At 42.2% G+C, this 27,981-nt stretch overlaps 1 protein-coding gene across 5 annotated transcripts in view; it reads left to right on the top strand.

The window, feature by feature from the left end:
* Positions 1-27,981, top strand: part of rtel1 (regulator of telomere elongation helicase 1) — a 159,888-nt gene that overhangs the window by 12,256 nt on the left and 119,651 nt on the right. For 4 of the 5 annotated variants that reach the window (XM_043710325.2, XM_043710324.2, XM_043710323.2 and 1 more), the window contains exons 4-8: positions 2,004-2,097; positions 5,158-5,239; positions 6,917-6,977; positions 15,512-15,587; positions 25,744-25,828. In XM_043710325.2, coding sequence (XP_043566260.2) covers positions 2,004-2,097; positions 5,158-5,239; positions 6,917-6,977; positions 15,512-15,587; positions 25,744-25,828 — 398 coding nt within the window. The remainder of the gene's footprint in view (positions 1-2,003; positions 2,098-5,157; positions 5,240-6,916; positions 6,978-15,511; positions 15,588-25,743; positions 25,829-27,981) is intronic. The other variant, XM_043710327.2, reaches the window with a different exon arrangement.

The raw sequence follows: 27,981 nt of genomic DNA, 5'->3' as shown, positions 1-27,981 counted from the left end.
AACACGATCAGAGACATCACGTACCCTTGCACCTGGGAGGCAACATACCAAACGTGGTCTCTCTCGCCCCCACAAAACCGCCTATCTGTGCCCCGAACTATCGAGTCCCCAATTACTATTGCTCTGCTCTTCTCTACCCTTCCCTTCTGAGCAACGGGGACAGGCTCCGTGCCAGAGGCCTGAGCCCCATTACTTACCCCTGGTAAGTCGTCCCCCCCACAAGTATCCAAAACGGTATACTTGTTCTTGAGGGGAACGGCCGCAGGGGGTCCCTGCACTGGCTGCTTCCTCCCAGTCCCCCTCACTGTCACCCATCTGTCTGCAATCTTTGGAGTTACTACTTCCCTAAAGCTCCGATCTATGACGCCCTCTGCCACCCGAATGATCCTAAGTTCATCCAACTCCAGCTCCAGTTCCCTAACACGGTCTTGGAGGAGCTGGAGATGGGTGCACTTCCTGCAAGTGTAATCAGCAGGGACGTCCATGGCCTCCCTCACCTCAAACATGTTGCAAGAGGAACATTGCACTGCCTTCACTGCCATCCCTCTAAAAGTAACCTTGGTTTTCATGGTTTTGCTTTAAGTCAGAGCTCAGGTTTATTTTCTTTCTTTCACCAATCTATGTCCATGGTGTCTTCTCTACAAGCACTGCCACTCCCTTAACCTTGTGTTCTCTGACTGCTTGGATCTCCAACTCCCTTAACCTTTCCCTGATATAGGCTTCGGTTCCAATAGTTCCCCTACCCCCCCATAAAAGCTGTGACTTTTCCACCTCTCTCTCCAGTTTCAAACAAGAGTCATTGAACTCAAAATGTTAATTCTGTTTTTCTCTCCACATAATTTTGTTTTTCTGTCAGACCTGCTTAGATTCTTCAGCACTTTGTTCTTATTTCAGATCTCCAGCATCAGTAGTACAGTATATTGCTTTTATGTTAGTTGATCTGGAAATTGTTTCTTAATGGAAGTGAGTTTAGGGTTAGTTTATTCAACATTTACTAAGTATTGCTTATTTCATACTTGTAAAATCTTTTAGATTATATGTGCAAAGATCTTTTAACTTCTCGTACAAAGTTTGGATCTTGTGTCACTTCCAAAGTATCTTTGCCCAGTTTTGGAAGCCTTTGTGTGAAAGTGACTTGCCAGCTGTCAAAATGTGAGCTGTGAATAGTTTGGCCTTGAAGAGAATGTAAGAATCACTTACATTTATATATTGCTCTGAAAGTAATGAAGCATTCAAAAATGATTTATGGGACACCAATCAAATAACATTTAATAGAAGTTATATTAGGAGATATTAATGTGGTTGACCAAAAGATTAGCTAAAGAGGGAATAAATTGTATATTCCAGATCATTGGCAGCTAAAGGAACTGTTACCAGTGGTGGAGCAATAATACTTGGGGATAAATAAGAGGCTAGAATCGGAGTAGCACATGGTTCTTGATGCCTAATTCTACTTGGGTTACTATTTTATTCACCTTGCACATCAAGTTCCTATTTGAGACATAGGCCATTGTTTACTCCTCCCTTCTTTGAAACCAGTGCATCAAGTGTCCCTCAGTTTTGACAAAAGTCTCAAGCTGGAATGATAACCATTTTTGTTGTAATTTTCTACACACTTGTGTGCACCCAATATCGAAGTGCCACTCATGCTGTGCAAAGATAAGTTTTTAAGCTAGGTTAGTGTGTCCTTCCACATCCAACAAAATTCTACATTCTGTTAATAACTGTATTAGACTTACAGTTAACATCTCCTTTTGTCTCTTCATTGCAAATCTGGAAATTGTTTTACATTATCCAAAGATGGTGCTCATATAATGTTGTTATTATTAAGGTAGCAAATTTCTGACTGACTGGTCTGTCTGCGCCAATGTGTTTCAAAGTTTTACCAGTTCTGGTTTCATTAGTGCTTCGACCTCATTGCTAATTTGTGTTGTTACATGAGTCAGTGAGTCATTTTTTATTTTTTACTGATGTGTTAATATTGTTTGAATATCTCCACTCAGCAAGTTACAGTGATATCCCAAAGATCATTTATGCATCAAGGACACATTCACAACTCTCACAAGTTATTAATGAGCTAAGGAACACAGCATACAGGTACGATACTTATTTTGGAGCAGTTCAGTTAATCTTCTGTCTTTTTCTGAACTTTACTGACCATGCCCGTTAAACTAAAGTGAGTGAACTATTACTAGATTTTAGTCACATACTGGAGTGAGAAAATGTTATGTAAACAATTTTAATGGATGTTTGTTCATTATTAATTGTGCATATAGTTCCTTTTATTTTGTGATAGCAAACATGACTCATGTTTTTGGTCAGATCCTCAATGCCTGGATCAAATCCTGACTTGACCTGCAGAAAACAGACATTCAGAACCAATTTTCTCTGAATTGCCTAATTAGTGAAGAGAAGGAAGTGTCACTGTGCAATTACGGGCGCTGAGCAGACCCTTTAATTGGCTGGATCATCAAGAGAGGAGGAGCCTACAGGCAGCTTGTAAAATTCCTCTGGCTAAAAGGCCTGAGGGTGGGATGGTAGTGGCACATTAGCGTGCCACTAGCAGTGTGATCTTTCATACCCATCTGCCTCCATTAATTTTGCCCTTTAGTTGTGAACTTTCAAAACCTGCCCATGTCAGAATAACTTGGATTAAATGTTAGTTTATTATAAAGGAAATACAATCTCTGAGTTCTTGACTTCTCTGACACTAAACTTTCAGTAATCTGACATTCTGAGTTTCTAGTTTAACTGCTAGTTATAATACCATTTTCATACCAATTGACCAATATGAAGTGGTTTTGGTTATGTTGTAGGAGGATGTTACTGTAAAGTATTCTTTATATGACAGTTTAAGGGTAATGTTTATATTCTAACGTTTTTGAAGAAATAGTGTCTTAAAGACATAAAGATTGATAAATTTCCAGTTACATTGCAGTCAGTGCAGCAAAAGCACAGCAGGTCAGGCAGCATCTGAGGAGCAGGAGAGTCAACATTTTGGGCATAAGCCGTTCAACAAGAAGTTTGGGGGGAGAGCTGAGATAAATAGGGTGGGGCTAGGGGAAGGTAGCTGGGAAAGTGATAGGTGGATGCAGGTGGGGGTTGATTGTGATTGTGATGGGTTGATGGGGAGTATGGAATGGATAGATGGGAAGGAAAATGGACAGGTCTAGAGGGCAGTGCTGAGTTGGATCTGGGATGAGGTAGGGGGTGGGGAGATGTGGAAACTACTGAAGACGGCTTGGCGAGGGCCTACAAGCCCACCATTTCTTCCTCTCCCGCTGACCCAACCAGTACCCCTCCACTGACACACACTCATTTGATCGGTGGAACAGGTCCTCACACTCAAACTCCTCCTTTGAATCCTCCCACTTCCTTAGACCAAAGGAGTAGCCATGGGCACCCGCATGGGCCACAGCTACGTTTGCCTCTTCGTTGGATACGTGAAACAGTCCATCTTCTGTTATACCGGTACCATTGCTCACCTTTTGCTCCATAACATTGATGACTGTATCGGCACCACCTCGTGCTCCCATGAAGAGGTTGAACAGGCCATGAGAAGTTCAGCAACTTCATGAACACCTTCCACCTTGACCTTAAGTTCACTTGGACCATTTCTGACACCTCCCTCCCTTCCCATTCGTGGACCTCTCTGACTTCATCACGGGCAACCGACTCAACATGGATATCTTTTCAAACCGACTGACTCCCACAGCTACCTTTCCACCCAACTAATCTCTGGATACAGTGCATTATCCTCCGTCATTTCCACCAACTACAGTCAGACCCCACCACCAGAGAGATATTTCTCTACCCATCCCTATCTGCATTGTGCAGAGATCATTCCCTCCGTGACTCCTTTGTTAAGTTCATGTCCCCCACCAACCCACCCTCCACACCCAGCACCTTCCCTGCTGCTACGTGAGGTGTAACACCTGTGTCCACACCTCCCCCCTCACCTCTGCCCCAACCAATCTTTTCACATCTGGCAGAGATTTTCCTGCAGATCCACCCATCTCATCTATTTTGTCCGTTGCTCCTAATGTGGTGTCCTCTACATCGGAAACAGGACGCCAACTCGCGGAGTGCTTCAGGGAACATCTCTGGGACACTCCCATCAAACAACCCCACCTCCCTGTGGCTGACTGCTCCAACTCCCCCTCTAATGCCCCCAAGGACATGCAAGTCCTGGGTCTCCTCCACTGAGGATGGACCTGTCTCACCTGTCCATCTTCTCGCCTATCCGTTCTGCCCTCCCAAAAGACCTATCACAATCACTGCAAAGCTGCATCCACCTATCGCCTGCCTTCCCAGCTACCTTTGCCCTCCTCCCCCAGCCCCACGCCCATCCCCGCGCTCTTATTTATCTCTCTGCTTCCCCTCCAGCCTCACATTCCTGATGGGCTTATGCCCAAAACGTCCAGTCTCCTGCTTTTCAGATGCTGCCTGACCTGCTATGCTTTTCCAGTGCAACACTTTTCGACTCTGACTCTCCAGGATCTGCAGTCCTCACTTTCTCCTAGCCAGTGCAGCAAGCCAGCTTTAATTACTTAAGATTTTCTTGTTTGTTGATTTTCATGTTGCAATCTGTGATGAAGGTTAAGATTATGTTGGATGACATTTGGCATTATTGGGCAATTGAATCAGTTAACTTAGAGTCATAGAGATGTACAGCACGGAAGCAGTCCCTTCCGTCCAACTTGTCCGTGCTGACCAGATATCCCAAATTAATGTAGTTCCATTTGCCAGTGCTTGGCCCATATCCCTCCAAACCCTTCCTATTCATGTACCCATCCAGATGCCTTTTAAATGTTGTAATTGTACGAGCCTCCACCACCTCGTCTGGCAGTTCTTTCCACACACTCGTCACCCTTTGCATGAAAACATTGTCCCTTAAGTCACTTTTAAATCTTTCCCCTCTCACAGTAAACCTATGCACTCTAGTTCTGGATTCCCCAACCCAGGGAAAAGACTTTGTCTGTTTACCTTATCCTGACTTGAATTGTGGAACTGTTTGTAACCTATGTTCATGTTTTCACTTTATTTAGAATTACAGTTTGAATGTTTGCAAATGTTCTGTGATGAGAAATATAAATTAGAATTTAATGACCAAATCATTTTGTTGTCACTTTTTATTCCATTCCTTTTCCTGTGTAGACCGAAGGTGTGTGTTCTTGGATCAAGAGAACAGTTGTGTATCCACCCTGAAGTAATGAAACAGGAAAGCAATCATGTGAAGGTAAAAAAAAAACTTTCTGAACTGTAGTTAAATTATTTTCCTTGTGTTCCTTTTTTATGATGTGCCTTTTCTTTGCATTTTTTTCCTTCATCTGCTTTGCTCCTGCAGATGCAAGGAGGATTCAACTGTTATGTGACTCAATAAGATGCTATAATTAGAAGGAGTGAGAAAGCAAGCAAATGATGTTTGAAGTATCATTTAAGATGATAGCAGTACATTTGTTTATCGAATGTTTTCATGTGAATCAGAAATAATTCAAGTAATTGCCAACAATATATAGTCTGAAAATTTTATCCAGAATTACAAGGAGTGCTAAGCATTTTTTCTGTCTAGTGTATTATGGCCAGATATCATTCTTTTGAAGCCAATTAACTAGGTATAAAAGCAGCAGTCTGATAAACTTTTTATTCTTATTGGAAATATGCAGGAAACCTGGTGGAACAATGTTCCTAACTCTGTAGTTATGCAATTTCATACACAGTATTTTTTGTGTTTTACATATTATTGTTAAAATTAGGACAAAGGTAAAAATCATGCAATACCAGGTTGTAGTCCAACAAGTTTAACTGGAAACACTAGCTTTTGGTGCGCCGCTTCTTCAACAGGTGGCTGTCTGCTCCGAAAGCTAGTGCCTCCAATTAAACCTGTTGGACTATAACCTGGTGTTGTGTGATTTTTAACTTTGTCCACCCCAGTCCAACACCGGCATCTCCAAATCAAAGTTTGGAAAAGTCTCATTAGGACCTGAGGGTCAATGTTGTTTTCTGGAACTGATGTCAGTCGTGGTGTTGGGGTGCCTGAAATCCATCTGCACGTTTCAATGGCAACTAATTGCATTTCCTTGCTATTGATCATTGACAATTTACAATTTATAATTTGGCCGCATTTATAATGAGGCCAAACTGGTTGAGTATCAACCCACAAATCCTATGCCAATGGTAGTTTGTGAAGATTCCTAATCAGCTGTGTGATGGAAAGCAAGTTGGACCTGCTATCGTCACTTGCAATGCCCATAACCAGTGCATGTAGATTGCTTAAGATAGCAGATTTTGGACATTAATTCAAACAAAAGGACAATGATTTAAAATAATGTGTTCATTTTCTTTGCTGCCCAGCCCACCGATGTGCTTTTAGTATTTTGCTATTAAGGCTGACTTCCTTTAGCAAATTAGATTTCAGCAAAATTGGTCTGGAAATCTTTCATTTTCTTATCATTTAACTAATTTCAGATTGAATTCACCAGTGCTTTTGCAGAGGAGAGCTGGGAGTGAAAAGCAGCCAGAACTGGGACTCAAATTTGAGCTCCACAGTGAGGAGTCTAGCATTTTGATTTAGCTAATGATTCTCTGTTCCTGTTCTATTTCAAGTTGGTGATACAGTAATAAGCATCAAGGACCCCTGATGGCTCGGTGAATATTTGATCCATTCCGATCAAGAGGTTCACCAATTTGTATCCAGCTGTGTCAATTTAGTAGCTTTTAACTGACACAGCTGCTGGATTGTAATAATTGAGCTTGTAATTATGTTAGGGAAACTACGTTCATGGAAATTTAATGGAATTTTCAAATGCTTTTCTAGAAAAGAAATTGCTAGGTCCTAACACTCAAAAGTGTGCTCAAGACATTATTGTTATGCTCAGAATGTATCAACTTGAGATTTGATTGTTTTTTCTTTCAGATCCACATGTGTCGAGCAAAAACATCCACCCGGACTTGCCACTTCTATAACAATGTTGAGGGTAAGAACTGAATACTTGAGTTCTATTGAAAACAACAAATGCTGGAGATCACAACATGTCAAACAGCGTCCATGGAGCGAGAGCAAGACAACATTTTGATGACTCTTCATCAGAGCCAATGTGAAGTGTGGAGGGGACGACATGCTATAGTTTTGGGGGGGGGGGGGGGGTATCCTTACCTTTTATCCCACCAGCCTCCCCATTCTTAATGGATCCATTCTCTGCTATTTCAGACAACTCCAGCAGAATGCCACCAGACACATCTGCCCCTCACTTCCGCTGTCTGCATTTCACAGGGATTGTTCCATCTGGGACACCCCAGTGCATTCTCCAACCACCAACACCGCCCCTCTGACTCTCCACGGCACCTGCCCATGTAACCATAGAAGGTGCAATGCCTGCCCCTTCACCACCTCCCTGCTCACCATCCAAGGACCTAAACAGTCTTTCCAGGTGAAGCAGCATTTCACCTGTACCTCCTCCAATCTTGTGTATTGTATTCACTGCACCCAATGTGGCCAACTCTACATTGGAGAAACTGAACACAGACTGGATGACTGTTTTGCGGAACACCCCTAGTCCGTACAGAAGCATGATCCTGACCTTCCTGTGGGCTAGTCATTTTAACACAGCATCCTGCTTGCATGCCCACATGTCTGTCCTCAGCCTGCTGCAGTGCTCCAGCAAATCACAGTGCAACTGGAGCATCTCATCTTCAGACTAGGCACTTTACAGCCTTCTGAGTTCAACACCTTCAAATTGTGAACTATTTCTTCCCCCTTTTTTAGCTTATCATATTCTTTGTCCCGGGGGACTGTCTGTCCTTTCAAGTCTGGCAGGAGACCTGTCATTGTTCTGCCATGCTCACATAGCATTTACTTAATCTGAACTATCAATATCTTTTCTCCACCTGCACCCTATATCTACTAACCCCCAGTTCCCCAACAACACCCCTCCGACCCCCCCAAACTATAGCATAAATGCTGTCCCCTCCACACTTCATTTCAGCACTGATGATCAGTCATCTAGACTTGAAACGTTAGCTTGCTCTCTCTCCATGGGTGCTGTGTGACCCACTGTTTTTCTCCAGCATTTGTTGTTTTCAGTACAGATTCCAGCATCTGTAGTAATTTGCTCCTACTTCAGCTGTATTGCCGAAATTGTGCTTTCTCTGTTATAAGAAGTATTCCTATCCAGTTTAACACTCAGTTGCTACTTCAGGTCAAGTTTGGTCGACTTTCAGCATGTTGTGGTTCTGTTCGCCGAGCTGGAAATTTTTGTTGCAAACGTTTAGCCCCTGTCTAGGTGACATCCTCAGCGCTTGGGAGCCTCCTGTGAAGCGCTTCTGTGGTGTTTCCTCCGGCATTTATAGTGGCCTGTCCCTGCCGCTTCCGGTTGTCAGTTTCAGCTGTCCGCTGTAATGGCCGTTATATTGGGTCCAGGTCGATGTGTTTGTTGATGGAGTTTGTGGATGAGTGCCATGCTTCTAGGAATTCCCTGGCTGTTCTTTGTTTGGCTTGCTCTGTAATGGTAGTGTTGTCCCAGTCGAATTCATGTTGCTTGTCGTCTGCATGTGTGGCTACTAAGGATATCTGGTCGTGGCGAGTGTATGTTCATGGATGTGGATCGTTAGCTGTCTTCCTGTTTGTCCTATATAGTGTTTTGTGCAGTCCTTACATGGGGTTTTGTACACTACATTGGTTTTGCTCATGCTGGGTATCGGGTCCTTCGTTCTGGTGAGTTCTTGTCTTGAGGGTGGCTGTTGGTTTGTGTGCTGTTATAAGTCCTAGTGGTCGCAGTAGTCTGGCTGTCAGTTCTGAAAGGAGAAAGTGAGGTCTGCAGATGCTGGAGATCAAAGTTGAAACTTTATTGCTGGAACAGCACAGCAGGTCAGGCAGCATCCAGGGAACAGGAGATTCGACGTTTCGGGCACAGGCCCTTCTTCAGGAATGAGCAGAGAGTGTTCAGCAGGAGAAGATAAAAGGTAGGGAGGAGGGACTTGGAGGAGGGGCGTTGGAAATGTGATAGGTGGAAAGAGGTCAAGGTGAGGGTGATAGGTCGGAGTAGGATGGAGGCGGAGAGGTCAAGAAGAAGACTGCAGGTCAGGAAGGCGGTGCCGGGCTGGAGGGATTCGGCTGAGACAAGGTGGGGGGAGGGGGGATGAAGAAACTGGTGAAGTCCAAGTTCATCCCCTGCGGTTGGAGGGTTCCCAGTCGGAAGATAAGACGCTCCTCCTCCGACCGTCGGGTTGTTGTGGTTTGGCGGTGGATGAGTCCAATGACCTGCATATCCTCGGTGGAGTGGGAGGGGGAGTTGAAATGCTGTGCTACAGGTTGGTTGGGTTGGTTCGTCCTCCGCCCTTGAGCCCGCCCCTCCAACCGCCACCAGGACAGAACCCCACTGGTCCTCACCTACCACCCCACCAATCTCCATGTACAGCGCATCATCCGCCGTCACTTCCGCCACCTCCAAACAGACCCCAGCACCAAGGATATATTTCCCTCCCCTCCCCTATCAGCTTTCCGTAGAGACCACTCCCTCCGCGACTCCCTTGTCAGATCCACACCCCCCACCGACCCAACCTCCACTCCCGGCACCTTCCCTTGCAACCGCAGGAGGTGCAACACTTGCGCCCACACCTCCCCCCTCACTTCTCTCCAAGGCCCCAAAGGAAACTTCCATATCCGCCACAGATTCACCTGCACCTCCACCCACATCATCTACTGCATCCGCTGCAGCCGGTGGGGCCTCCTCTATATTGGGGAAACAGGCCGCCTACTTGCGGAGCGATTCAGAGAGCACCTCTGGGCCACCCGGGCGAACCAGCCCAACCAACCTGTAGCACAGCATTTCAACTCCCCCTCCCACTCCACCGAGGATATGCAGGTCATTGGACTCATCCACCACCAAACCACAACAACCCGACGGTCGGAGGAGGAGCGTCTTATCTTCCGACTGGGAACCCTCCAACCGCAGGGGATGAACTTGGACTTCACCAGTTTCTTCATCCCCCCTCCCCCCACCTTGTCTCAGCCGGATCCCTCCAGCCCGGCACCGCCTTCCTGACCTGCAGTCGTCTTCTTGACCTCTCCGCCTCCATCCTACTCCGACCTATCACCCTCACCTTGACCTCTTTCCACCTATCACATTTCCAACGCCCCTCCTCCAAGTCCCTCCTCCCTACCTTTTATCTTCTCCTGCTGAACACTCTCTGCTCATTCCTGAAGAAGGGCCTGTGCCCGAAACGTCGAATCTCCTGTTCCCTGGATGCTGCCTGACCTGCTGTGCTGTTCCAGCAATAAAGTTTCAACTGTCAGTTCTGAAATGCTCCTGATGTATGGTAGTGTGGCTAGTCCTTTGGGTTGCGGACAGCTGAAACTGACAACCGGAAGCGGCAGGGACAGGCCACTATAAATGCCTGAGGAAACACCACAGAAGCGCTTCCCAGGAGGCTCCCAAGCACTGAGGATGTCACCTAGACAGGGCACGAAACGTTTGCAACAAAAATTTCCAGCTCGGCGAACAGAACCACAACAACGAGCACCCGAGCTACAAATCTTCACCCAAACTTTGGACTTTCAGCATACCTAGATTTCCTATATTAAGTCTGTTATTAGCTCGGATTCTTCAACTCTATAATTTTATTGCTTTTTATTGCTATTTCCTTTTTCTTGCTTTCTGAGATGAGTTTTTAAAAAAAAAATCCAAACCATTATGATCCAGGATCTCAATTTCTTTTGTGCTTCTTTTCTTGTTTCTATAGCCGATGAATTACAACACATCATGAATCCTCTCCTGTAGTCAGGATCATAATTAATCCAGTCTTGTAACACAAAACCAGGCCTTGTATCGCCTGCATTGTGGTCAGCTTCAGAACATGTTATTCTTTAGAATGTTTTTGGGATTGTTTCTACAAACCCCGAATCTAGGCTACCTTCACACATCTGACTTTTCCAATCTGTTGGTAGACCTAAATAGTCATGTGCCTTTCTGACATTCTCAATATTGCTTTCTTTATGCTGCAGTTATTCCTGTTAGGGAGCCTGTGCACCACTTCCAACAGTGATTTCTTGCCTTCATATTTCTCATTTTTACCCAAACTGTTTTCACTTCTTGGTTTCCTGAGCTTAGTTATCACTTTCTATTGTGCTGATATCAAATTAACAGAGCAACCCAGCTACCTTTTCTGAGTTTGATGTCATTCCCAAATGTTCTGTATTCTCCAACGTTCAGGTTCCAATCTGTGACAACCTGCAGCAAAGTCTCTCATGGATAAGGAGGTGGCGGAGGCTGGTATAATCACAACATTTTAAAAGGCTTCTGAATGGGTATATGAATGAATAGGAAGGGTTCAGGAGGATATGGACCAAATGCTGCCAGATTTAAATTAGGATACCTGGTCAGCATGGATAAGTTGAACCAAAGGGTCTGTTTCCATGTTGTACATCTGTATGACCATTCTTATCATTTCTGTTTGCAAACTCCATGCATCTGATCCAAATGCTATGTGTTATTCAGATGCAGAGCCTTTAATTTCATGTTTTTTATTATTTTTGTAAATTCTAGTCTTACCTGTTGATTTACTCTTTGACCTGAATACTCCACAACCTTTCCTGTCACAGTCTGTTTATCATTTCCTTATTAATACCTGTCTTGATTCTACTCTTTGATCTACCATATCTTATTTCTTGGCTCTATTAATAGTTCAAAATCCTCTTGTATAGTTATAGAACTGGAAGGAGTACTAGCCTCCGCATGGTTCAGATGGAGACAGACTTGTACTGACAGGACATTCTTTCCTTATTACTAGTGTAAGTGTTCTCAAATTGGAACACAGGTCTCCCACACTTGTCTTTGAGCTGCATATTCATCCTATTGATCTGATTTGCCCTTCGCGAATTTCCTTGTGGCTTAATAATCCAAATTTGGCACCTATTGACTATGCTTCTTTGTCCTATCTGTGTCCTACGTGGACCATGATGACCGGATGCCCCACCTGTCACTGCATGTTCCTGAGTAGATGTCCTGAACCTTAGCACTGGGTAGGCAGCACAGCCACCTGAACTCCGATTCTTCATTGCAGTCAGTAGTGTCAATCCCCCTCACTATACTGTATCCTACTACCACTAGATTCCTTGTTGGTCCACTGACTTGAATGATTTACTGTATCACAATGCCATGATCAAATCACTCATCCACTCTAAAGCCATCTTTCCTACCAACAAGCTTTGTCTATATTACTAAGACATCCTCCAATACAATTAAACTTTCTAATCATAAATTATAGTCTGCCCTTGGCTAGAGGTAAATTAACTTAGAGTCATAGAGATGTACAGCATGGAAACAGACCCTTCGGTCCATGCCGACCAGATATCCCAACGCAATCTAGTCCCACCTGCCAGCACCTGGCCCATATCCCTCCAAACCTTTCCTATTCATATACCCATCCAAATGCCTCTTAAATGTTGCAATTGTACCAGCCTCCACCATATCCTCTGGCAGCTCGTGTGACCTTGCCAGTTGTGATCACCTACAATTTGATGCCTTGCTGTTTCTGCAGTTGAATACAATTGATAATTTCCATAGGCAGGCTGTTAATGGGGTTCTGTACCAATTAGTTTCCTTTTCCAAAGGAAACTGTCATAGCATTAATTTGTGAAACCTTCTACTCTTACAGAAGGTATTTATTTTTATCAAGCTAAACCTTGTTTTCTAGTGTTTTATTAGTTTTTTGGGGGGGAAAAATCAGAATAAAGTTTGATTTTATATTTAGCAGAGCATTTCCAGGTGAACAGCATTCCTTCTGCGTAATGGATGCAACTGGTAATTAAATGTAATTTGCTGGCAGCATTTTCTGTGATACTTGTCAGTGTTATTCTGTGGGAAAACCAAGTCAAATCCTTTCTGCCCTTCACATGTAAATGCAGCTCAACCATTAGTAAGTGTCACCCATCTAAAAGCATTTCCGATGTGTTTTTATTGCAGTAGTGAATGTATTCACACATGTTGCTGCTTTACTAAAATAGGAAATATTGCAAACACTCAAAGTTGGGCAGCATTTGTGTAGAGAAGAGACAACCAATGGGGGTATTAATGCAACTAGATCAAGAGAAGTGGATTCTACATGTTCTAGAAAACACCCTGAGAAATCCTAAGAGAGGTCTTAAGTGGAATGATGTCATGGGTCACTTTGGTCGATCAGTAAATGAAGACATTAAAGAAACAAATGAGCAGCATTTACAGGAGCAATAAAAGGTCATGTGCACAAGAAAGGAAATGAAGTTACTTGTGGGGAAAAAATCTTCATTATCTTTTATAATAATTAATATTAATCTGAGGTATTCTGATGGGAATAAGATGGTGTGAATGCGTGAGGTAAGTAGTAGTAGATTAAGAAATGAGAAAGGTTCCATAACAAAACCCTCAAAGGGAAAAAATATGCATTCTAGAGATTTTGAAATATTTGGCCTTTTCTCTTTGATCCAATCCTCGTCAGACCTGTTCCATTTCCCATCACACTTCCTCTTGGCCTATTCCTTTCTTGCTACCTCTTCACAGTTCCCTCAACATTTATGATCAGACCGAGAGAGTGGTGTTCGAAAAGCACAGCAGGTCAGGCAGCATCTGTGGAGCAGGACAATTGACGTTTCAGGCGTAGGCCCTTCATCAGGAATGTGCTTTTCCAGCACCGCAATCTCAACTCTGATCTCCAGCATCTGCAGTCCTCACTTTCTCTTCGTTATGGTCAGACTCCTTTACCTTCACCTTATTCTCACTAACCTCCAATTATGATAGGTAATCTGCATTTGTCACAATTCAGATGTGATTTTACCACCCTCCATATCCACCCTTGCAGCCGGATTTTCTTTTACTGGCATGTTCTTATGCAAATACTGGACATACGGCACCTACCCATTCAATTCCTGCACTCCACTGTCCAGATCCCAAACATGCCTTGAGGGGGAGCAATTTATGTTCTCCAGCTACTATGCTATATATTTTACTGCACATTGTGAGCAGATGCATAGGAGATGAGCATGTTGCTGAGGGTGTAACTTCCATTTACAGGGGTGACAACTATTTCTGCATATTCATCTAAATTAGCTGTTCACTGCCAATCTGGCCTTACTGCCTTTGAACCATCTCTTGATAGTTCTTGGTAGAATCATTACTAAATATGCTAAACCTCTGGTTTTAATATGATCTGCTTAATTTCAGACTTTAATTCTCACTTGCACTTTACTATATTACATGTCAGTATTTCTGAAAATGTTCTTACTATAATTTGATTCCGATGCCTTTCCTTTTAAAAATGCCATGAAACCTCTGTGGGGTTGTAGCTGTCCTTGACTTCAGCATTATCGCTTTTAAATTACTAGATAAGGAAAGGTGGAAGAGGAAGAGGCCATTCATTCCCTTGAGCCTTTGCTGCTATTCAGTTAAACCATAGCAGGTCTGTCACTTCAATTAATTCACTTGCTTTAGTTTAATAATCCCTTGATAACCTTTCACAATGAACACCTAGAGATATCAATTAAAATGTCTACTGACCAAACTTGAGGATTTTAAATACCTTTTACTAGAAAAAGCACTTCCTTATTTTAGCCCTAAATGTTAATTGTGTTATTTTAAGATTGCCCCCACTCCAAGTTCAGGATTCTCCAACACTGGAGATCATTTCTCTTTATTTATCCTTGTTGAATTCTTTGCTCACGACAACTACCTCAATTCGATCGCTTCTCAACCTTCTGTTCTCAAAAGACTGGAACCAAGCTATGCAATCAGTCCTCAATTTAACACTTATAAGCCCAGACATTCTGGTGAATCTGTATGCTCTATAAGTATAATATATTCCTCTGAGTGACAGTGTCGTACACTGAATACAGGGCTTCAGATAGGATCTGGCCAAAGTTCATGAAGGAACTGTAGTACCGTTATTCTCCCCACAGTATTCCAGCTCTTAAAGATAAAATTGAGTATACAATGAAGGGCCAGGTAACAAAGGAAGCTTTAGCGAATTTGCAAATTGTATTGTTTAAAAAAATTATTTTTGCTTAAATCCAAAACTGACAATATTTTATTGCTTAGATTTAATTGACCAATTGAAAATATGATGAAACAGCACATGTAGAGAAAATTCTGTTAAATAGGTTAAATGTGAAACAGAATACTAATGGACTGAAGACTAAATTAACATATCATGTTTAGAAATCTCTATTTGTACATTGAATTGTCTAATCATTATCAACCAGTTAAGTGTTAATTTGAAACAAGCTGCTATCTTTTTTTCCATATGTGTCTTGTTTGTGTAATTTCATTCATAATTTGTTTAGAATCCCGATTAATTTTCTGTCAAGATGCAAAGTCATTTTGTGCGACAATATCAATTTATTCAAAATAAGGCAAAGTACTTCCTCACATTCAATTTATCTCAAGAATCAAAGATTCTATTAGTTGCTGGTTGCCTGTTGTCTGTTAAATGGCAGTAACATTATTGTAATGATGGGTTTCTCAGACTTTATCTCTTATTTCAGAAAAGAGCACAGAAAAGGAATTTACGCAGACCATTCTTGATGTGGAAGATCTTGTTAAAAGTGGCAACAAACACAGGTATAATTTGTCAATGGCAGCAGATATTTTCAGAAGATACTATTTTTCAAAAATGTTTCTCTGAATACAAAGGGTATTGCTTGGGGGGCCTCTTTAGTATATTGAGAAGAGGTTGGTAGGTGAGGCAAAATCTATTGTCCTTGGGGAGGGGGAGAAGAAATGTGAAAAGACCATGGTTTATATTTTCTTCTCGTTATCCTGTTGGATACATCCATGTCTCACATAGAACATTTCTGCAGGCACTGGTGGCACCTGAGACTTCCTACTACAAAAGAGACCTGAGCCAATGCCCCTGTATGTCAGCACTGCCTCAAGAGGAAGACTGTGAACCCTCTGAGTGTGCAATGGTTATGTGTTCCCCGGGACACCCTTCTAGCATACAGATGTTCACCTCACTAGGTCCTCCATCTAGATTAGACTTTGTGCCACAATCCTGTGATTGTTTGGAATATACTGCATGGCACTACTTAACTGCCTCAGGCTTCGGAACCTAACCTTCACGCCCAGTCTATAATGGCCATCATGGACTTGTGGATAGCTTTGTGGCAATTTGAGGAATTCATAGAGGTGTCGTCTTCTAGATGTGGAAGACAGACCCTTGCAGGCCCAGCAAACACCTTTTGTATAGATTGAGGAGCTTTTAAAAAGAAGCTGGCACTTGAGTGTGGTCCAGGATGAATAAATCACAGCAGGTCCCTGGATATCATACAGATCTGCAGTTGTGGACACCAGTGAATTATATACTAAGAGAGTGGAATCCTTTTCTGTTTAGGACACTGCTGACGGCAATGTAGTTGCAATTAATTGCACCGTGCTTCTGCAGGAAGCCAGTGATTGCTGAGAATCCTAATGTCCTCACTGCCTAGCTCCATATGTCAAGGGGAAAGGAGATAAGTCCATGGACTCTTGCGAAGAGAGCATCAGTGGCATTCCAGATGCAGTTAGGTGATAAAGACTGAAATGCTACAGAGGTCCACTGAAAAGAATCCATTGGCCAGCTTCTCTGTTTAGGGTGACCAGGCTGGGATTGCAAGTCTTTGTCCAGCAGCTGATGTGACATGATTGTTTGGGACATCCTGAGTCTGCACGAGCTCTGTAATTTGCACATAAACATGTCGATCCTGATCAGCGCAAGAGCTCTCCTCTGGTGGCAGCTGTCGTTGTTTATAGCTGCAGTTGTCTGTGGTGTCTTCTGTGGTTGTTCCTCTGTAGTTTGTAGGACCTCGAGCTACTAGAATGACCTCTGCCTTTATTTGTTAATTTGCAGCAAATCTGTGAAAATAGTAAAAGAAAGTACACAGCCTTAATAAAAGGACCTTCCAGCACTGACATCTTCCCCATGACACTCCAGGTTATGCCACGAGACCTGGGCAAGGCCCCAAAAAGCGTGCACTCCATTTGATTCTACATTGCTGTCTATGCTTTGAGACTGACCTCTTTATAAGAAACATTAAAACACTGACAAAATTTGGGTGCGGGTATGCCATTCAGCCTCTGAAGCCTGCCCCACCATTCTGTAAGATTCTGGCTGATCTGCTTCAGTCCTTCAGACCTTCTTTCATGTCACCTCCTCATAGCTCTCAACTCCTTTAATTCAGAGGTCTGCCTTCTTCCTCTTTAAATATTTTCAGTGATCCAGCCCTCATAGCTCTCTGGGGTAGACCATTCCAGTCATTCAGTACCTTCTAGGAGAAGAAAGTCCTCTGCACCTCAGTTTGAACTATGGTCCCGCCCTGCCCTGGAAATACTGGAAACCTCTTCTCAACATCTGTCTTTTGTATATTTCAATAAGATCACCCTTCATTCTTTTAAACTCAAATGAATAAAAACCCATCTTGTTTACTTGATTCTTGATAAGTCAATGCTTCATTCCAGGAATCAGCCCTTTTTAAACAGCCTCCAATTCCAGTACTGTATATCCTTTCTTAAATATAACCACCAAAACTGTATGTAGTACTCCCGGTGGAGCCTCATCAACACCATGTACAGTTGTAACAAGACTTCCCTATTTTTAAACACCAAAGTTCCAAATGCTGTCTTAATTACCTGCTGCACCTACATGCTAACATTTTGTGTTTTAGCACAAGAACACCCAGATTTCTCGGTGATGCACTTTTTTGGAATCTCTCCTCATTTAAGTAACTGAGCAAAGTGCAAGACATCACACTTTCTTACATTACACTCCTTCTGCCAAGTTTTTGCTGACTCATTCAAAACTATCTCTATCCCCATTCAGATTCCTTGCATTTTCATGGCAGCATGCTCTTCAACCTATTTCTGTATTGTCAGCAGGTTTGGATACATTCTGCTCTGTCCCCTTGTCCAAGTCATTAATGTTGTTGGTACCTGATTGAGATAGCTTGTGATACTCAACTAGTTATGTCTTCGCAACCTGAAAAATAAATCTTGACACTCTGACTTCTGTGTTAACTAATCCTCAATCCAGGTTAATGCATTTGCCCAAAAACACTGAGCTCCTGTCTTTGCGATAAACATTTTTGTGGCACGTAAATGGAATATCTTCTTGAAAATCCATATACATTATAACAACCCATTCCACTTCATCTACTCTGCTTGTTACATCCTCAAACAACTCCAACAAACTTGTCAAGCATGTCTGTGTAAAGCTTTTCTAAATGTCGTGCAAATTCTTCCTTAATAATGGATTCTAGCATTTTTCTAATAACAGATGTTAGGCTAACTGACCTGTAGTTTCCTGCTTGCTATCTTCCTCCCTTCTTGAATAAAGGTATCACATTAATGGTTTTCCATTCTGCTCGATCCCTCCCCAAATCCCGAGAGTTCTGGAATATTTCAACCTATGCCTCCATTATCTGTGCAGCCACTTCCTTTAAAACCCCTGGCTATAGACCACCAGATCCTCACAACTCCCTTTAATTCCATTCATTTATCAAATACTTTGCACTTGTGGTAGAGACCATTATAGGTCTTTCCTTCCACTTGCACCTTGCTTACCTGATATAGAACATTGAACAGTACAGCACAAGAACAGGCCCTTCAGCATACCGTGTCTGTACCAAACATGACACGATTCAGAATTAATCCCATCTGCCAGCATGTGGTCTGTATCTCTCTATTCTCTGCCTGTTCATGTGTCTAAATGTCTCTTAAACATTGGTATTGTATCTGCTTCTACACCTGACCTAACAACACATTCCAAAAATCTACTACCCTCTGTTTTTTTAAAAAAAAACAGATTTCCTCACACATCTCCTTTTAAACGTTCCATCTCTCACCTTAAACCTATGCCCACTAGTATTTGACAGTTCCACCCTCGGAAAGAGTCTCCGAATCCTGTCCACGCTGCTCATAATTTTATGTACTTCGATCAGGTTGCCCTTCAGCCTCTTTAGCATAAACAATCTGCAGGCAATATTCTGGTAAACCTCTTCTGTACTCTTTCCAAAGCCTCTACATCCTTCCTTTAGTGCAATGTCCAGAACTGTACACAGTACTCCAAATGTGAACTAACTAAATTTTTATATAGCTACAGCTTTACTTGCCAACTTTATAGTTAATGCGGGGTCAGGAGTGTGGTGCTGGAAAAGCACAGCAGGTCAGGCAGCATTCAAGGTGCAGGAGAAGCAATGTTTCTCGGCATAGACCTTTCATCAGGAAGGGCTTATGCCCGAAACGTCAATTCTCCTGCTCCTTGGAAGCTGCCTGACCTGCTGTGCTTTTCCAGCACCACGCTCTTGACTCTGATTTCCAGCATTTTCTCCTTTATAGTTAATGCCCCAGGCAAACGTGTGTACTTTTCTTTACCATATCCACTTGTATTGCCATGTTTGGGGAGCTATGGGTAGATGAGTTATTGAATGAATGTGCCTTGCTCCATTTGACTCTTGTTGTCCTGAGTGATCACAAGATGCCAATTTGTGCACAATGTGGTCACAATCAGTTCTTCATGGAAGCAGTTCAGAATTGGATGTTATGAGAAAGGAAAAGATATTTAATTTAATTCTAATCAACCTGTTAAGAAATGTTTTTATGCACATTGGGAGCAGTTGAGATTTGAACCTGGGTTACCTGTTCCAACAATAGGGGCACTACCACTCTGCCAGATTGACACACCTCTGTGTGATAGTTGGGACTTTTAAAAATAAATATTCATTCAGGAGTTGTTGGGTTTGCTGGCTGAGCCATCCCTAATTGCCCTTGAGAAAATGGTGGTGTGTTCACTCCTTGAACTATTGCAGTTCATCTGGGACAGGTGCACATATAGTTCCATTAGCGAGGGAACTCCAGGATCTTGACTCTGTGATACTGAAAGAAAAGTGAACTATTTCCACAACAGGATGGTGAGTGGCTTGGAGGGAAAATTGCAGGTGGTAGTGTTCCCATGTGTCTGCTGCTCCTGTCCTTCTGCATGGTAGTGGTCGAGATTTTGGTCAGTGCTGTCTAAGGACCCTTGATCAATTTTCTGTTCTGCATTTGTAAATGCTATGTTCTGCTGTTACTGATGAGCAGTGGTTTAGGTGAATATTTGAATGTGGTGCCAATCAAATGGGCTGCTTTGTCCTGGATGGTGTCAAGTCTCTTGTGTTATTAGAGCTTCAGTTGCCAAGGCCAAATGGGGAGTATTCTATCACATTACTGCACTATGAAGATAGTGGATGGGCTTTCGGAAGTCAGGAGATGAATTACCTTAACCTCTGATCTGCTGTTGTAGCCACAGTATTAATATGGCTGGTCCAGTTTAGTTGAGTCCTGATGAAGGATTTTTCCTGAAACGTCGACTCTTCTGATGCTGCTTGACATGCTGTGCTTTTTCCAGCTCCACATTTTATCAATTTTGACTTTCCAGCATCTGCAGTCCTCACTGTCTCTCAGTTTAATTTCTGGTCAGTGGTAACCTCCTGAGATATTGATTAACAAAGGATTCAGTGATGGTAATCCCACAAAGTTCCAAGGGTGATTAGTCATTGTCTGGCGCATCCTTGGCTCCCACACCACCACATTTTTTAGGACCACGCCGACCTCTCCACTAACTTACCACCTCACCACCTATCGTGGTTCCCCATTAGAAAATATCTTGAATAATTCCCCATCATTTTTATCACTCTCTGTCACTGAATGCAAGGCAGCCAATCCCCAAAATTCAACTAACTGTACCCTTGACAGTGCTGTGAACTGATAATTGAAACGTTCCAGTTTTGCATGACACCCCCCCCCCCCCCCCACACACACACACACACTTACTCCAACCAACCATGGGTCATCTTTCAGGGCCCACCCCCAAGCTGGTTTGACAAAAGAGCCCCAACAATAGGCTGGTGAGGCCCAGATTGGTTTTGCTTGATTGCCAGCATCAACCCCATGACCCAAGAATGCGATCAGTGGACTTTGACAATAATGATCCTCTTGGGTATAGTCAGCATAGGAATGAGAGTGGGAAATCATGTTTGTTGAACTTGTTGGTGTAAGCAGAGGATGTTTCTCAGAGAATTCATGGAGAAAAGTTGGCAGGTGTAATATACTTGGATTTTCATTCTCTACAAAAGATTGATAAGCAAACTTAGTACCTATCCCATGACTTTTAATGTACTGGCAAAGGTTAGAGAATGTTTAGAAGGCAGAAACCAGAGAAAATGGGTCATTCTCTTGATAGGTTGTGACTCGTGGTGTACCACAAGGATCAGTTCTTGGGGCCCCCTGCTGTTTGCAATCTATATTAATGATGTGAATATAGTGACCAATTGTAATGTTTCCAAGTCTGTGGATGATACAAAGCTAAGTTGCAATTTGTCTCTGAGCAAGATGCAAAGTAGATTCCAGGACATTTTGGAAAGATTTAGTAAGTGGGCAAGAATATGGCAGATGAAATGTTATCCACTTTTTTTGTATTAACAGCAGATGTGCAGAGAATTTCTTAAATGTTTAGAATTTGAGAAGGGTAGCTGTATAAAAGGACCTGGGTGTCCTCATCAATAAGTCACTGAAGGTGAATATGTAGGTGCAGTTGGCAACTTATTTGTTCGTGGGGTGTGGGCATTGCTGACTGGCCAGCATTTATTTTTATTATGCTCTCTAATTGTCGTGAACAATTAAGAGACAGCCTGTGGGTCTCGAGTCACATGTAGGCTGGACCGGGTAAGGATGGCAGATTTTCTTCCCTAAAGGACATTTGTGAATCAGACGAGTTTTTACAACAATTGACGGTCGCTAAATGGTCACCATTAGGCCAGCTCTTTATTCCAGATCTTGTTATAATTTCATAGTTCACCATTTGCCATAATGAGACTCAAAACCATGTCCCCAGAGCATTACCTTAGGTTTTTGGATTGCTGGTAACTATGCCAGTCTAATTATCACGGTGCCACTCCTTCCAACATTGGTAGGATTTTGGTTGTAATGGAACGTTTGTTGTAGATTGTGCTCTGCTCTTTTTTGGTCCTCTTACCTTTGGAAGAATATTGTTGCCATAGATGGAATGTAATAAAGGTTCACCAGCATTGACCTTGGGATGATTGGGCTGTCGTGAGAAGTGACATTGGGGAATCTCAGCCTGTATTCTCTACAGTTTCAAAAAATGAGGGGTTATTTCATTGAAACCTACACACTAAAGGGTAGATACATGTATGATATTTACCTGGGTTGAGAGTCTAGAGCTGGGGGACGTTATTTAAAAATAAGGGGGAAGCCATTTAGGATAGAGTTGGAGAATCTTTTGACCTCCTGGTTGTGAATCTTTGGAACTCTGTACCCAAGAGGACTGTGAAGCTCATTTATTGAGTTTATTTAAAATAGAGAATGACAGCTTTCTGCATACAGTAACCTAAAAGGTTATTGGAAAAAGGCATTGAAGTGGATGAACAGCCATGATCGTATTGAATAATGGAGCATGCTCACCAGGCTGAATGGCCTACTGCTGATCAGGTATTCCAATTCCCAGATGGAAATGACACAGAAACCCAGATTTGTGTTGGCCCAATTTTCTGATTGACTGGAGTCCACCCTTGCTCTGCTCAGCATGCCTCACCTTTCCCTTTAAACTTTGTTGTTCTCTTCTGTTATAACAAGGTGGTGAACCCTTCTGTTAATTAAACCAAACACGCAGAAAAACACACCTGGCCGCATAATCTGTTAAAATATGAGTGACCAAAAACTCCCAGATTCCAATATTTAAAGAAAATAATATAAATTTATTCTTTAACTCTAAAAGTGAACATTAAACAACAATTATTCACAACTACAAGCCCCCTTTTAACTGTTTTTATTAGCTGCCTCCAACTGTATAACAATATACTGTTCCAATAAAACACTTAGTAAAATTGCATCAACTTAATTTCAAAACCATACAGCACCTGTCGTCATTGGTATCTGTCTTTGTCTGGCTGAGGATCTCCCTGGGTTGTCTTCTTTTCTTTTTACTGTGAAGGTGTTTCATATGAAAAGGTACTTTTTCATAGAGAGTGATTCAATGTTTTGGGACTCTCTCACTCACTCTCTCACTCTCTCTCTCACTGGCAGTTGTTCTATCTGAATTTCAAAATGCCTGCCTTTTTTTATATCCCCAAAATCAGATCGTCTCATTGGTTCGAGGTTGGCAAATCAATAAATTCAAAGTCTATTGGGTTTTAGTATCCTGGGGTATAATTTAAACTGGTTGCATTCAAATTGTTGTCAAAACAGCAACCAAATCAGATATCTATTTCATAGGCAGATGTTGCATATTTTCAATTTTCCATTACACTCTTGTAAGCTCTCAGTGCAGAATACACTCTCCCTTAAAGGTACAGTCCACGCCTTCAACTTCATAGCACTTCATATGCATGCCTTATACTTGCCGGGGTAGCTGCTGGCACATGCACTACCACAGCACTGTGCCATACACACTCGTGTTCTATCCCACTCCCTTGACATTTCCCCTTTGCTGTTTCCTTCAGCTGTGAGTCTTTCCGCTGTGCTGAAGTGTCACTTTACAACCACAAGCTGTTTGCCTGACTCTGCCTGTTGAAGTACTACCTGTGGGAGAAAAGCTGCTGCTAATGTACTGAAGTGCCACATGAGGGGCTGGCTGTGCTGCCTTGCCAGAGTTGGAGGTGTGTAAATAACTAACGCTTCTAGCCCTGAAGTAAGTTAAAAATAGGAAGAGGCAAGACCACTGTAGGATCTGAAACTTGCAGCATTGTTGGACCAGGAGCCAGTGTAGCACTGTGTATTTGTACCAGGTCATGAAAGGTGGCATGAATTAGGATGTAGACAAAATTTTAAATGAGCTTACTTTGCAGAATGTGCTAGAGAGTTGACTAGCTTAGAGTGCATTAAAATAATTGCATTTAGAGGTAGCAAGACAATGGATAAGGATTTCACCACCAGACAGCTGAAGTGACAATGAAGATAATGAGTTACAAAGTGGGGAAACAGTTTTCCTTTGTCCTAGGGTTGCCTGATTATCTCTGGGTAAGATAAGACTCAGATTGCAATCTATCTGGTTCAACCTCCGATATTGGCCTGGTGAGTGAATGCTTTTAGGGGTGGGGAACAAAGTTTGTGTTAGGGAACCAAAGACCATAGGTTTGATCTTCTCATTTAATGGGAGCAAATTGCTGCTGAATGCCAGCCAAGCAGGCTGACAAGTTGGGAACAATGCAGGGGTCAAGAGGGAATGGTGAAGTCGAGCTGGGTGTTATAAACGCAAATATGTAATTTAGAGGATGTTTTCGGATGACACTGCCATGAGGTTGTATGGGAATGAGCAACAGGAGATGGCCAAAGCTAGATCATTGAGGCATCCGAGAGGAGTGGGAAGACAAGCTATGGCAAGGGCTGCTATGGCAAGGGCTGCTCTGGCTACCACTGGTTAGATCAGAGTAAATCTAGGTAAGTGCAGTTAGCTATCGCTGGTCGAGGAAGGTGATTGATGTGCTTTCAGGAAAATGTTTTTGTTTTTGTCTGACTTTACTTCACATTGCAACATGTAAACTGATGTTGAATATCTGATTTAGTTTCTCTTCTGCAAAAACCACACCCAAAAGAGAACTTCTGGACAGCAATTGAGCATTTACATTTAGTACCTGTTCTCGACTTCCTGTTAAGGCAAGTTTGAAGAAGTTAAATGTTGATTAAATGGAAGGATATACATTGGCTTTCACTACCTTTTGCGTGTTTTCTATGTTGGCTTTACAGTTTATTACAGATAGCTTTGGATAAATTAAATTGCTTATAAAACCAAGATGAATGACTTACATTGAAATACCTGTCAGCACTGGAAAAATATCTCTGAGCACTCTCCATTTTTGTTGATCTAATTTCTAATTGGAAGGAGGGGAATAAGAATAGATTTTAGAAACACAGCAGTAACGAGTATTGTTTAATATGCTTTTGTGAAAGTACAACATGAATTTCTAAAGACACTGATGGAAGTTACTAGGTGCTTTGTTTAACTCCAATCTATTAAGCTGAAACCAGCTTAATTAAATAACAAGTTGCTCATGAGGTGAGAACATTGCTTGTAAGACATGAATGGATTATATATGTGCAAGATCCAATTTAAAATCAGCCTCTCATAGCGTTAGTGTGCTATAAAAATACGAAGGTTGTAAATTTTCATTGAAACAATATGTTCACGTTGGCTTATTTTAATCTTGTTTCAAGTAACTGATGAGCATCAATAAATTCACAAATGTAGGTGGTTGCTTGTTGCTGAAGTAATAGATCATGTGTTTAATCAGTGAATATGTAAGTGACCTACACTGGAATTTTTAAAAAATACCCTCAGTTGCCGAACCATGAGATGTCTCGCCTGAAAGTGTAATGGCCGGACTATGAATAATTTCTAATCAATCATTTTCAGAAGAGAAGGATTTTAGAATAATAGACATAATTCTAAATTCTAACCAATTTCCCAACGAACTTCAGGCACTTTGGATATCATTGTAGTAGATTTTCAAACCTCCAGAATGCAGTCTGTAGTAAAATAAAATGGAAAAGAAAGCTGACCATTATTATGTATTCTGACAGATTTGTCTATCTAGAAACAAGAAAGCAATTAGTAGACTGGATGGCAGCATTTTGATTTGAGACTATTTATAAATGTGCTTGACAGTACGTGTCATGAACAGTCTTGCATAATTTGAATTTTTTCACTGAACACGTGCCTTAATATTCCTTGAAACTTTGTTTTGAACAGGGTTTGTCCTTATTATTTATCTCGAGCTCTGAAGCAGAATGCTGAAATAATCTTCATGCCATACAATTATTTACTTGATCCAAAGGTAAGGGTGAAGAGCATTTTTGCAATGTTTTTATCATTTGTAATGGGTTACCATGCTGCAGTGTTTTGATAAATTAAAATCTCAGATTCTGAATTGTGTTAAATATTTATGCTGTGACACAAACTAGCATACATTTTAGGTCATGATTCTTTATTTTATTTTGTGAAGTGAAAAACAAACTTTAACATTATTTCTGAGACCATTCTATGCAGTACATTCACTGGGACGTCTTCTTTTTTTTAAAATCATTTTAAAATATACTTTCAGGAGCAATTTTATATTTAAATATACCAACATCAAAAATTAGACACTTATTATGAATTAAGAAACAATATTAACGAATTATAATAAATTAGTCTAAATGCTAAGATTTCAATATGCAACACCTGTAGTGTCCTCCAGATATCTGTACTTGGCCCCCTTCTGTATATCTGTATACTGCCTCTCAGCAACAAAAACACTATTACTTTTCAGATATATGTTCATGACATCCAGCTCTATCTTACCATTCCTCTCTTGAATCTCCACTGTTAATAAATTATTAGCCTGCTTATTTGATGTCCAGTACTTGAGAAAAGCTAAAGCTATTGTTTTCCAGTTCTGGTCCAAACTCTGTGTCCCCTCACTACTCCAAACAGTCTGAGATTAAATTAGTCGGTGTGCACTCTTGGTGTCACATTTACTCTGAGATGGGCTTCCAAATGCAGTCAAGCTGTGATTAGAGCAGACTGTTTGCATCTTTGTAACATCGACCAACTTCATCCCACCACAGCAGGTGATGTTGGCAGCCTCCTAGGAAAATGCTTCATTCCCATTGGACCAATTGGACATGCATTGTCAATGACCATCATGGTGCCTGTCACTGGAGAACTGCCCCTAAGTCTTTGTCTCTCAAGAGGACAGGTGAAAGAACAACATTCTGGAGGGTGACTGTAATGTGAGGATGTGAGTGAGCAATAAAATGAGAGAATATAGGATTTTTTTTTTGCTCAGACAGGGACTTGAGGTACCTGCAAAAAGAGGAATATGTATACCGGCAAGGTTGTTTTGAGGAGAGCCAGGACACACACTGGGGCTTGCCATTTGAAAATTATGTCACTCCCCTATTGTGCTTTCCTGAGGCTCCTGATCCTTGGTGCATCATCACCACACTGGAGGGGCTGTAATTCTGCGGACTTCCTTGGGCCACTACATCTGTATTTGTTTTTTGAAGAGGTTTTACTCTTCCTTTTGCCCTAAGGAGAGGTCACCTTGCTGTAGCAGGAAGAGCAGCAAATGGAGAGAAACCCAGAGCTCAGCCTTCCCAGGTCTCTTCTCCATTCCATTGGTTGCAGTAGTCTCAATAATCCATATACAACACATGGTGTGTCTGCTTAACTCGAGATCCTGCTCAAGATAGGGCTTATTGATGCGACCCTCATTCAGATGTGCCCTTGATATCAAGGGTATGTCAGTCACAGCTCATCTCTGGAATTGTACATGCTCTTTGTACATGTGTAACCAAAGGTTATGGTGAGGTCAGGAGCTTAGTGAACCTTGCAGAGCCAAACCTGAATGTCATTGAGCAAGTCATTGTTAAGCAAATACCCCTTCCATCACTTCACTAGTGGGGTGGTAACTGGCTGGGCTGCATCTATCCTGCTTTTGATGTACAGGACGTAGCTGGGCAATTTTCCACATTTCCGCCTTCACCCCTCACATGCCTGATGAAGGGCTTTTGCCCAAACTATCGACTCTCCTGCTCCTTGGATGCTACCTGTCCTGCTGTGCTCTCTTTCTCAACTGGGTGGGACAGGACTGCAGAAGTATCTTCCAAGTGACTTTGTCTCCACAAGGACTGTGAGGTGGTCATCTGTAATGGTTAGTGTTATGGACAGATGCATTTGTAGCAGGCAGATTAGTGGGGGTGAAGTCAAGTATGTTTTTCCCTCCTGCTGGTTCCTTCACCACCTGCAGTTGACCCAGTTCCAGTAGCTGTTCCCTTAGGACTGGCTCAGTATGTACTGATGAGCCACTCTTGGTGATGGACATTGAAGTCCTCCACCCAGAGTATATTCAGTACCCTTGCCACCCCTGGTGCTTCTGCCAAATGGTGTTCAATGTGAAAGAGCAATGATTCATTAACAGAGAAAGGGATGGTATGTGACAATTGT

This window comes from Chiloscyllium plagiosum, unplaced genomic scaffold (genome assembly GCF_037043375.1).
Source record: "Chiloscyllium plagiosum isolate Xiang-an unplaced genomic scaffold, Cpla_swu_hap1 HiC_scaffold_15, whole genome shotgun sequence".
Lineage (NCBI taxonomy): Eukaryota > Metazoa > Chordata > Chondrichthyes > Orectolobiformes > Hemiscylliidae > Chiloscyllium > Chiloscyllium plagiosum.
Note: the sequence above shows the minus strand (reverse complement) of the source record. Positions and strands in the feature narration are given on the sequence as shown.